The following is a 10,425-nucleotide window of genomic DNA, read 5'->3' as shown; positions in this document are numbered from 1 at the left end:
CCACTCGGTTCCCCACTGAGCCCAGTTCCCAGGCCCAGATGGCTGCCTCCCAAGGGCCAGCATGAAGCAACTGGGTTCACAGAGACAGTCGAGCGGCCCGAGGGACACAGAAACATTGAGTGGGAAGGTGGCCCATATCCTACTAAATCGCTTTCTTTCTCTGGGTGACTGCACAGGTTGGTGAGGGTAAAAGGAAGGAAGAGGCTGGTGGAAAGGTGGGGTGGGACACTGGGGCTAGACGGAGGGGGTGTCCTGAGGGCATGGGGTGTGGGGAGGGGGATGTCTATGGATGGGCCACAGGGCTTGCTCTTAACTGGCTGGTCAGACAGGCCACCACCGAGCCCTGAAAGGCTAACCCAGAGACCAGGACCCAAGGCCAACAACTGGGGGGTGGGCCTGGGGGAGGCTGAGACCCTGGGACAGCCTCCCACCCCCCATCCTGCCACGGGGCTGGTCATACCCTGGGCATGAGCCATCTGCCAGTGTGGGATGTTCACTTTCCGATTGTTCCTCCAGGCCAGGGGGAAGGTGACAGCATCGCCAGCTGCAAACACTCCTGGGACGTTGGTCTGCATCATCTGTGGGGAGAGGACCCGGGGCTCTGTGGGTGGGACGGGGGCCTTGGCCTGGACCTGCCACCACCCCCACCCAGCCCAGCGCCCTGCCCGGCTGGCGCGGCCCCACCTTGTTGACAGGGATGAAGCCTCGCGAGTCCAGACCGATGCTGCTCTGCCTCAGGAAGCCCGTGGCGGGCACCGCGCCTGACAGGACAGGGGCCGCCATGTCCGTCCCCTGGTGCCTTCTGTCTCCGCCTCATCGTCCTCCATGACCCATACCCTTCCCTCACCACGGTCCCGCCCCACACCGATCGTCCGACGGGCTGCCCACCCCACGGCCTTCGCGCGTCCTGCCCCCTCCGCCTGGACCCCCCCAGACCGCTGGCCTCCCATCCGGCCTCAGCTATCACCTCCTCCGAGAGACTCCGGGAAGCCCTGGGGGGCGGGGGGGGCGGCATGCCATACCCCCAGCTCCTATGCTGCCACCTCCCAGCTCTGTCCCTCCCCGTCCTGGCACCTCAACTGGAGCAGGGCCCAGCTGGAGGCTTGTGGCCGGCAGCCCACGTGGGGCAGGCCGTGGAGGTGAGTATCCGTGGGCAGCGGTCACTGGGAGCGTCCTCCACGCCAAGCCCTGGCTAAATGTGCGACACCCACCCCCCGACGGCCCTGGGAGGTGGGAACGGGTGGGGTGGCCATTTTTAGACGTGGAGCCCAGGCTCAGGGAGGGGAAGGCACTGGCCCGAGGCCCGTCCGGAGCGTGTGCACGTGCTCCCTGGCACCGGCCTGCCCGCCCGCTCACCAATGCCCACAACGCAGACGTCAGCCCGCACGACCTTGCTGCTCTTCAGCACGACCTCCTTCAGCTGTGGGGAGGAGGCAGGTGAGCAGGTGGGCCCAGCTCCTGGGACCGAGGGAGGGGGCAGGACGAAGGGCCCACCTTTCCCTCCTGGGCCCGCAGCTCGGACACCTCTGTCTGCATGTAGAACTTGACCCGGTTGTTCTCAAACATCTGGGAGGGCAGGTGGGCAAGAAGTCCATGCATGAGAGCGTGGCCAGGGGTTGGGCTGGGTGCCTGGGGTTCCGAGGGGCTGAGTGCTGGGTGCCGGGGTGGGCTCACCTTCATGAGGGCACGACCGACACGTTCCCCCAAAAATCTCCTGAAGGGCGTCTCCTCCAGCTCCACCACGGACACTGAGTGGGCCTTTTCGGTCAGATAGGCAGCCACCTCCATCCCTGGGGCCGGGGTGGTGGACGGCAGGCTGGCACCCTGCACCTCCCGGGGCCAGGACCGCCCAGCCGTCACAGACCATCGCCCCCACCAGCCCTGGCCGCTCACCCAGGAAGCCAGCTCCCACGACCACTGCGTTGCGGCCCCGGGCCAGCCTCACCACACGATTGGCATCTTCAGGGGTCCGGATAGTGAACACGTTCTCCACCTCTTTGCCTTTGCAGCTCAGCGTCTTAGGGCTGAGTCGTGGCCAGCATCAGTGAGGGGCTCCCGGCACCCCAAGCCCTCCCATCCTGGCTGGTGCCCTGCAGAGTGTCCGTCAGGGGACAAGGGGGAGACACCCTCCCACCTGCTCCCTGGTGCGAGCAGCAGCTTGCTGTACTCCAGCTTGAAGCCATCCTTGAACACGACCTTCTTGTTTCTCACGTCCACTGTGACCACCTGCAACCCCCGTGGGGAAGAGTCTGGGCCTGGGCGTGGACTTGAACTTGGCTGCCCCTCCCACTCCTGCCAGACCCTCTGAACAGAAGGTTCACGGGGCTGTTCCTGCCACCTGGGTCATCCTTCCTCCCGGCTTCTCCTCCTGACACTTCAGACACCACCTTCCCCTCAAAGCCGTCCTCACGCTCCCCCGTCCCAGCCCTGAGCAGATCTCTGCATGTGCCCATAAGCCTGCCGGGAAGAGCTGGTGCTGCCGTCCAGGCCCGGAGCACAGGTGCCTGGACAGCAGGGCCCAGCGGGCAGGACACCCGCCCCCAAACCTCCAGGGGTCCACGTGGCCTCACTTCATTTGTGGTTCCCACTAAGACTTCCCCAGGTTTGTTTCCAAGTCTCGGCCCCCTACCTGGGCCTCGGTGAGCACCTCGATGCCATAGGCCCGGAAGAACTCCTTGGGCCTCAGGGCCAGCTGCTCAGGTTGGGCGTCCAGGGACTGCAGGAGATAGCTATCTTGAGATAAGGCCAGGTGGCCACCGTTCCATTTTGCAACAGAGGACCCAAGGCTTAGGGAGGGTAGGGCTGGGCCCCGTTCACAAAGGGGCTGTGGGATAGAATTCAACAAACCCGCATCTCTCTGGGGGTACCACAGATAGGACTGGCAAGAGCAGAGAGGGCCGCTGGCCGGAGCCCCAAGGGGAGACAAGGTGCTGAGAGGGGCTGACTGTGCCCAGAGGGCTAGGGGTCTGGGCCCTGCTTGGGCCCCATTTGCCCCTCCTCCCACCTTGCTGAGCTTCGGTCGGTCATAGGGGAGGTGCCGGTCCAATGTGCACAAGACGATCCTGTCTGAGAACCCCTCCTGCCGCAGTGTCTCTGCGCACACTAAGCCCGCTGCACCTGAGGGGAGGGTGCTGGGGTCAGGGACCATCTCTCCCCCACCCCACCCCACCCTGCCCCCCATAACCCCACCACCAACCTGCGCCTACAATGAGCACGTTGGTGCTGCTGCTGTGGCCAGCACTCGGAGAGATACACTTGGCCATCACCTTGGTTCTTCGCTGTAGCTGCAAGGCCTGGGGGTGGCCGGAGAGCGGAATGGAGCTGGGAGCTGGAGTCACGGACATCCTCCCTGTGCCATCATCCCAGCAGGCCGGGTCCTGCAGCTGCAGTCCAGCCGCATCCCCACCATGTAGCCTTTCACTCCGTTCCCCAGGCACAGGGCCTTTGCACATGCTGATCCCTGGGCCAAGACACTCTCCTCACTTCTCCCTTTTGCCTGAGCCCCAAGCCACACCCTCACCTGCTTGCTGGCCCGGACGTACACCTTCTCCTTCTCAATCTTCACCTGCAAGGGCTGTGTTGCTCAGGACCAGGTTTTGGGGGCTCCATCCCCTGCCCTGCACTCCCAGGCTCCCACCCCACTGCCCGCCTGGCCCCACCTGGAATTTGTGCAGACTGTCCAGGCCAGGGAAGTCCTCTAGGTCACCGGTGCTGATGTTGAAGCAGGCGCCATGCCAGGGGCAGCGCACCCGGCCGCGGGACAGCACGCCTGGGGGAGGGTGGTGCTGGGCTGGCGCACCAGCAACAGTCCCTCTCCCCTGTCCCAGCAGCTGCTGGCTCTTCCCCACAGCCCAGGAGACCCCACTAATACATGAGACTCTGAGGGTCCAAGGAGGACCCAAGCACCCTTCAGGGAGGTCCCACCCCACCTCCTGTGTGTCCTGGGACAGCTCACCTTTCACCAGGGGCGCGCCATAGTGTGGACACTTGTGGCCCAGAGCGTGGAACTCCCCGTTGTCCTTCACCAACAACACCTTCCCCCAGCCCAGCTCCACTTCCCGCATCCTGGGGAGGGGCTGCACTCAGACCTCAGGCCACACACCAGGCCCCACTTCCGGTGGACACCTCTTCCCAGAGTTCAGCTTTCTGGGGAGCAGGCCCAGACCAGGAGAGGCCACGACAGTGGTGGCTGGTGCAGGCGCTGGTCAAAGGCCCCTTCCAGGCCTCTCAGCCCACCCCATCCACAGCCTGCGCTTCGCCTTCCCATCTTGGGCCCTCGGACGGCCCCCGCCACCTTCCCCCAAGGCCCAGCACCCACTGGCCATTCTCAAGGTCCTTGACGTGGCAGACAGCGGCCTCCACACAGTCCTGAGCGCCAGGATAGGGGTGAGGGGCGGGCAGGCGCTCCTCAGCGTGGAAGTGGCGGGCTGTGCCATTGCCCTGGTAGGCCCGGGGGCTGCCCTTCCCGCCGGCCGACAGCTCCTCCTTGCCTCGCTCCTTCTCAGGCAGCACCACCTCGATCTTGAGCTCCACTGTGGGTGGGCAGGACAGCACCGTGAGCCCCCAGCCTGGCCCACCCCCTCCCTACCCCACCAGCTCTGGGGCTGGTCCCTTGGAGTGAGTTCTCTCCCACGCCTCCACCTTTCCAGAAAGCCCCCTGCACCATCAGCAGAGAGCCTTAAAACAGGCGAGAAGCACAACAGAGGCAGCAGGTGGGTGAGCTGTGTTGGCTGGAGTTAATCTCTGCATGTTTTCTTTTTCAGTAACACATGAGTGAGGGGGGCACAACTGGGGGTCCTTTGACCTTGACATTGCCTTTTCTCCAAGAATCTATGGGGGGGGACGGAGAATACTGGTGCCCTGAGCCCTGCTCTGACCCCAAGGGCATGGCCCCTGATGGAGGAGGACACCCCTGAAGGATCAGGGCACGCGCAGAGCCTGACTCAAGTGAGCGTAGGGCATCCAAACCTGGGTGCGGCTCATTTCCTGCCCAGTGAATCTGGGTGACAGCAAACAGACGGTCTGTTGTTCTGTTTGCAACTTTCCCACAGGTTTGAGGGTTTGTTTTTTAATTAAAAAAAAAAAAAAGTGTACACAATGTATTTTCAACTTCTTAAAATACCCATGCTCACCAATTTAAGAATCCATCATTTGCCAAGCCCTGGGTTTTCAATGTTCTCATGTGCTGGGGTCTGGGGCCTTGGGCGTGACCCCCACCCAAAGGGGTATGTGCAGAGGGGTGCGGGGCCCACCTCTTGAAGCCTCCACACAGAAGACACTTCCCCAGAGTGCCCATGGGGCCCACTCTAGCAGGCAGTTAGCCGGAGACTGTCGTTTTCATCTTTATATTTTTCTGCATTTTCTAAATTCCCTAAAATGTGCCTGGGGTGTTTTTCTAATTAGAAGGGAACAATAAACAGAATTTTTAGCAGCGATAATCCGGCCTCCTGGGCTGAGTGATGGAAGCTAAGCCCCTGGCACAGCATGGGCCTGATGGGGAAGCAGGAGGTGCCTCCCCCAACTCCCAAGGCACGGGAGCCTCCAGGCCTCTCCCCATTTCACCTCTCATCCCCGCCACCCCAGACCTGACGCTCCAGAAACAGGACATGGAGTCACAGCTCTGGGCCTTTGCCTATGCGCTTCCCTTGGCCTGGGCTGCCATTCTTCTCAGCCCTGGCTCACTCCTGCCCATCCCCCTGGACAGCTCAGGTGCTGCCCCCTCCGGGTGCCCATTCCCGGCATGTGCCTCCCCTCATGCTGTGCTCATCTCCCACCCTGGCCTGGCCCGGAGCCCAGCAGGCAGGCCCGCACCCCCTTATCCTCAAGTCCCAACCCTTAGCCTGGCCCAGGCACGGCAGGGGGCAGGGGTGAAGGTCTGCTCCGTGATTCCAGCGGGGCCCCGGAGCACACCACCCAGGTGGGAGGGGGGTTGAGGGTGGGGTGGGCTCTTTGCCTCCATTTTCCATACTTTATGTAATGGTGTTAGAATGTTTTGAGAAGATTTAAAAAGGAAAATACTCCCAACTCAGCTGACACCAGCTATGTGAACTGTAGAGAGGAAGCTCACAGGAACAGCTTGGCAGGGGCCCAGATAACAGCCAAGCCAGACTGTTTGCATCCACCACCTCCTTCCAGAAGGCTCCAAGGAGCTCACAGATGCAGTCTAACGCGAAGCCATCAAGTCAGAGCCAGTAGTGGAAAGGTGGATGGAGAGGGGGTCTCTGCTCACCCACAGAGCCAGATCAACCCTAGTCTCATGATTCCCAGGAGCCCATGTGACCACGGGCCCCTGTCTTATCCCCTTTGGACCTCAGATGCCTTCATTATAAAGCAGAGAACAGTGCCTATCTCTTTGGTGATAGTGAATACTGAAGGATTTAATATATGTAACTCAGAGTAGAAGCTCAACAGATGAAGTTGGGTAGTAGCATTTTATTGATTAGCTCTGAGCCTCCTGGCAGCCATGGCAAAAAGGGAAAGCCTTTAAGTGGCACTTGTGGCCTAATAAAAGGCAAGTGACTAGATGCCAAGAGATCTGCACTTCTTTCTAGTTCTGAGCTTGGCAAGGGTCTGCCCTGGAACACTTCTTATCACGAACATAGAGCCAGTGGAACATGGGGAGTACAGAGTGAGCTCAGGAAACATGTGCTGGTGTTCTCCAAGCCAGAGTCGAGCAAGATAGAAGGTAAAGAGTTTGCACAAAGACCTTCAGCTTGCTCTGTTCTCCTTGTAGCCCCTCCTGACCCCAGGTGAACTTCTATGGCCCAAATGCTCTCATTCACGCACCCTGAAATTCCCTGAACCTTACCCCTGACCTGCCCAGTGTGGGTGCCTACCCTCCTGCCATAGCCCCACAGGGGAGTCCTGAGCATAGGGAGCTTACCTCCCAAAAGAGGGGATAATAGTGTTCTGCACATGCCTCCTTCCTGTGTGCCAGGCCCTGTGCTAATCACAACAGTCTGCATGGGGTGGGGTGGGGGGCGAGGCAAAAGTGTTAACCCCACTTATACATGAGAACACAGAGGCCCAGAGAGGTGAAGTCATCTGCCCAGGGCCACACAGCCAGGAAGGGACAGGGCTGGATTTGGGCTCAAGAACGCAAGTTCTTATCACTGCCTTTGGGGTGGTGAGAGCTGCCAGCTCCGACCTGGTTGCTGGTGGCCAGGGGTCTCAGGCAGGCCAGCCTGGTGAGGGCCTTTAAAGAAAGCTGCAGGTAGTATCCTCTGCTCTTGGCCTCCGGCCAGACCGGCTAGCATTTTCCTGCCCACTTCTGTGGGGGGAAGGCTGAGGCAAAGACAATGGCCATCATTTGCCCAAGTCATACGTGGAGCCAGGAAGGGTGGTGGGATCGGGCCCAGGGCTGGGTACTCACAGCAGGGGCATGGGGGGAGGGACAGCTGGCTCCTTGAGGCAGGTGCAGGGGGTTCCCTCTGCCTGTCAGGGCATTAAAGGTCTCCTCTTGTCCCCAAGTTCTCCCTCAGACCCAGGATAAGGAGAAAAGCCTCATGCGTTCCAAGGTAATGGAGCTGATGGGTATCAGGTATAAGGGGAGCCGGCTGGGGCAGGGTAGCTGGGGTGGCAGGTGGGTGGGCACTGACTGGCCACTAGAGAGGCCTCTCTGGGCCTCCATTTCTTCATCTGTGACATATCTCCATTCTTTTGCCTTCCTGAGTGTTGTGAAGAGAGAAGAGGGAAAATAGGGGCTGGAGAGAGAGCCCAACAGACAGAAGCCTCCATGGAGAGCAGACCCAGGCCTCCCTCAGCACCCGGGAGGCCCCCACCTCGAACTGGAGCCACTTGGGCCAGGCAGGGCAGGATGTCCTGCACAAATGGGGAAACTCGGCCGAAGGTCACACAGGGCATCAGAAGAGGTGAAAAGGGCTGTGATCTGTCCACTCCACCCTCGTGGCAACTTTGAGAAGTCAGGCTCATTTTGTAGAGAGGGAAACTCAGGCTCAGAGAGGTAACTCGCATGGCCTGGGTCACACAGCGGCTGAGGGTGTCCTCAGAGTCCCTCTTCCCCAGCCTTAAGGGGAAGGCCCCCCTGCCCTATCCTGGAGCAGGAGGAACCCTAACTTTTACTTTCTGAGAAAGGTTCAGTGGCTATTCCCACCAGAAGCACCCAAAGCCCCAAATAAAGAGGGGGACCCATTGGAGGGGGGCCAAGAGAATGCTCCAGGCCCCCACCCCCTCCTGCTTGCAGGGAATTAACATTCAGAGCAGCCTGCTGCCCAGCCTGACCTACTTTGGAGGCAGAGGGGGGAGGGGGAGGAGGAAGGTGGCTGGAGGAGGGAGGGAGGGAGGAGAAAGGGAGGGAGGAGGGAGGTGGGCTGGGGGAGGGAGGGGGAGAGAATGAGGCAAGAAGAGAGAAGGTACCTGGCTTGGGCTTGGAGAAGCACCCACCCATGGCGAGTGGCCCACAGATGAATGGGGGCAGGTACACAGATGGTAGGCTGTGGGAGGCCTAGGGTGCCCCCCGCGGCGGCGGGGCTGGACTCCCCATGGCCCTTAGAGATGCTGGAGCTGCCATCCCAGCTGGAGCTGCCTCCAGGACCTGCAGGGGAGACAAGGGGCATCTGTAGGGACCAGGGCTTTGATGGGGGTTGTGGGGAGAGACACAGAGAGATAGAGACACACGGGGGCGGGGGGCTGGCTTCCGGAAGATGCGGACATTTGAGCTGGGAGCCACTGCTGCAGCGGACCCTGGAAGGCACCTCCCTTCTGAGAACCTCCAGGCTCCCTACCCTCACTCTCCCCTCCCATTTTTGCCTGTGGGCTGTGCCTACTGCCTAGGGGGCCCTCCGCTCAGATCTCAGCCTCTCTTTTAAGTCTAGCCCCACAGCTGCCTTGTCCGGTAAATCCTGATTTCTGCAGCCCACTGGAAAGTCAGCAGCCTGGGAGCCCTGGGACCCTCTGTTTTTCAGGGAGGCCACAATGCCTGGGGTCCAAACCCAGGTCCCTTCAGGCAGATCAGAGCCCTCTTGATCCTGGGGTTTCTCCTTCCTACAATGGGGGTGACATTTAGTTCTCCTAGGTCCTGGCCCCAACTCTGGCTGGCAGCCCCTGGATACCCACCTCCTCCAGGGGCAACCACTGCTTCTTCCTCCCCGGCCCAGCAGTAGATGGAGGCTTCCCAGCAAAGGGGGCAGGGGTCCAAGAGGCCACCCAGCCTCCACCCCTCCTCCCAGTGTGAGTGAGGCCAGGAGAGGCTAGGGGGGTGGGGTTGGGCTGGGGTTGGTCCCCAGGGAAACCCAGCTCCATGGTGAACAGAAGTGGGCGGCCAGCCCAGGCCTGATGGGGTTGGGGGAAAGGCAGCCCAGGCACCCAGCCCATGCCCAGCAGTCATGAGCTCCCACCCTGTACACAGCACCCCCTTCACAAATGCCCTCGAAGCCTGTGGTGCTGAGATCACGATCAATAGCAGATGGAGAAACTGAGAGGCCAAGGGCTCACCAAGGTCAAGCAGAAGGAAGGGGCATCCAGGAGACCCCCCCCCCCTTGGTTAGTTTCAAGATGAGCAGGGACCCAGGAAGCCCCATATCACCCTGCAAGCCACAGGGCTTGGGGAGAGGTCACCAGATCAGCAAAGAGATCCCTGCAGCCAAAGAGTCCTCAAGGCCACAGGGTGGGCCTTCTGGAAGATGCAGTTTACAGACTGGACTTTGGAAGGCCTGGGACAAAGGTGTAGCTGCACTGTTTACAAATGACCTCCCCCCAGTCTTGCCCAGATCCCAGCAAGGGCTTTGAGTGGCTGCCTGAGAGCAAGGGGGCCAAGAAGACAGGAGGGACAGTTGGGAAGGACCGTCTACTTCCTGGCCTCTGATCTTACCTGCGCGAGAGGCACCCATTACATTCAGGAGCCAGTGGCAGCCAAGGCCACCTGGGCATAGCGATACTCTTTCCCCCACATCTGTAGGACTTGGCTACCACCTGCCCCGCCTGGCCCCTCCCTGGGCACAAAGGGGGCCTTCCCCAGATCCTGGCTTCTCCTGGGGCTCAGCCCTGCCCACCTCCTTCCTGCCCGGCCTCAGGCTTCACCTGCTGGGCCACAGACATCAGAAAAGGTGGGACTTCCCCTTGCTGTCAGGTCCCTGTCTAGGCGGTTTCTCCCTTCCCAGGTGCCCAGGGTTCCTAGACCCTCCAGGGCCTTGGGCCCGGAAAGAGATTTGCTGGGGATTGAACCTTCTCCGGTCTACCATGTGTGCAGGCTCCGGGCGCCGATGCCTCTAAGGCTAAGGCTCTTGCCTGTGGAGAAGCAGGAGGCGCCCCCAAGATTTTGTGGAGTGCTGTCCCTTGCCCACAAACTACCCAGTGCTGAAAAGTTGTTAACTGTGCCCAAGTGCTAACTACCCACCAGGAGCCTGTGTCCTGATTCGCGGGACATCATCCCCCCAGGCCAGTGCAGGCTGGGCAGAAACGGGGGGG

General features: G+C 60.9%; 1 protein-coding gene and 1 long non-coding RNA gene across 3 annotated transcripts in view; one reads left to right on the top strand and one right to left on the bottom strand.

The window, feature by feature from the left end:
• AIFM3 (apoptosis inducing factor mitochondria associated 3) overlaps positions 1-10,425 on the bottom strand; it is a 14,234-nt gene that overhangs the window by 3,225 nt on the left and 584 nt on the right. Inside the window, exons 2-16 of one of the 2 annotated variants that reach the window (XM_040619550.1) lie at positions 8,377-8,554; positions 4,319-4,532; positions 3,956-4,065; positions 3,660-3,769; positions 3,521-3,565; positions 3,197-3,293; positions 3,005-3,117; positions 2,630-2,716; positions 2,135-2,226; positions 1,894-2,024; positions 1,675-1,790; positions 1,495-1,566; positions 1,357-1,420; positions 685-761; positions 461-578 (exon numbers count right to left, since the gene is read on the bottom strand). In XM_040619550.1, the coding sequence (XP_040475484.1) occupies positions 461-578; positions 685-761; positions 1,357-1,420; positions 1,495-1,566; positions 1,675-1,790; positions 1,894-2,024; positions 2,135-2,226; positions 2,630-2,716; positions 3,005-3,117; positions 3,197-3,293; positions 3,521-3,565; positions 3,660-3,769; positions 3,956-4,065; positions 4,319-4,532; positions 8,377-8,407 (1,477 nt within the window). In that variant the 5' untranslated portion in view covers positions 8,408-8,554. The remainder of the gene's footprint in view (positions 1-460; positions 579-684; positions 762-1,356; positions 1,421-1,494; positions 1,567-1,674; positions 1,791-1,893; positions 2,025-2,134; positions 2,227-2,629; positions 2,717-3,004; positions 3,118-3,196; positions 3,294-3,520; positions 3,566-3,659; positions 3,770-3,955; positions 4,066-4,318; positions 4,533-8,376; positions 8,555-10,425) is intronic. The other variant, XM_040619551.1, reaches the window with a different exon arrangement.
• On the top strand, positions 1,282-2,210 carry LOC121099910. The gene is made up of 2 exons (XR_005831637.1): positions 1,282-1,437; positions 2,010-2,210. It is a non-coding gene; the product is annotated as an uncharacterized LOC121099910 (long non-coding RNA).

This window comes from Ursus maritimus, unplaced genomic scaffold (assembly GCF_017311325.1).
Source record: "Ursus maritimus isolate PB19 unplaced genomic scaffold, ASM1731132v1 scaffold_33, whole genome shotgun sequence".
NCBI classification, from domain to species: domain Eukaryota; kingdom Metazoa; phylum Chordata; class Mammalia; order Carnivora; family Ursidae; genus Ursus; species Ursus maritimus.
The sequence above is the reverse complement of the archived record's forward strand: the minus strand, read 5'-3'. Positions and strand labels throughout refer to the sequence as shown.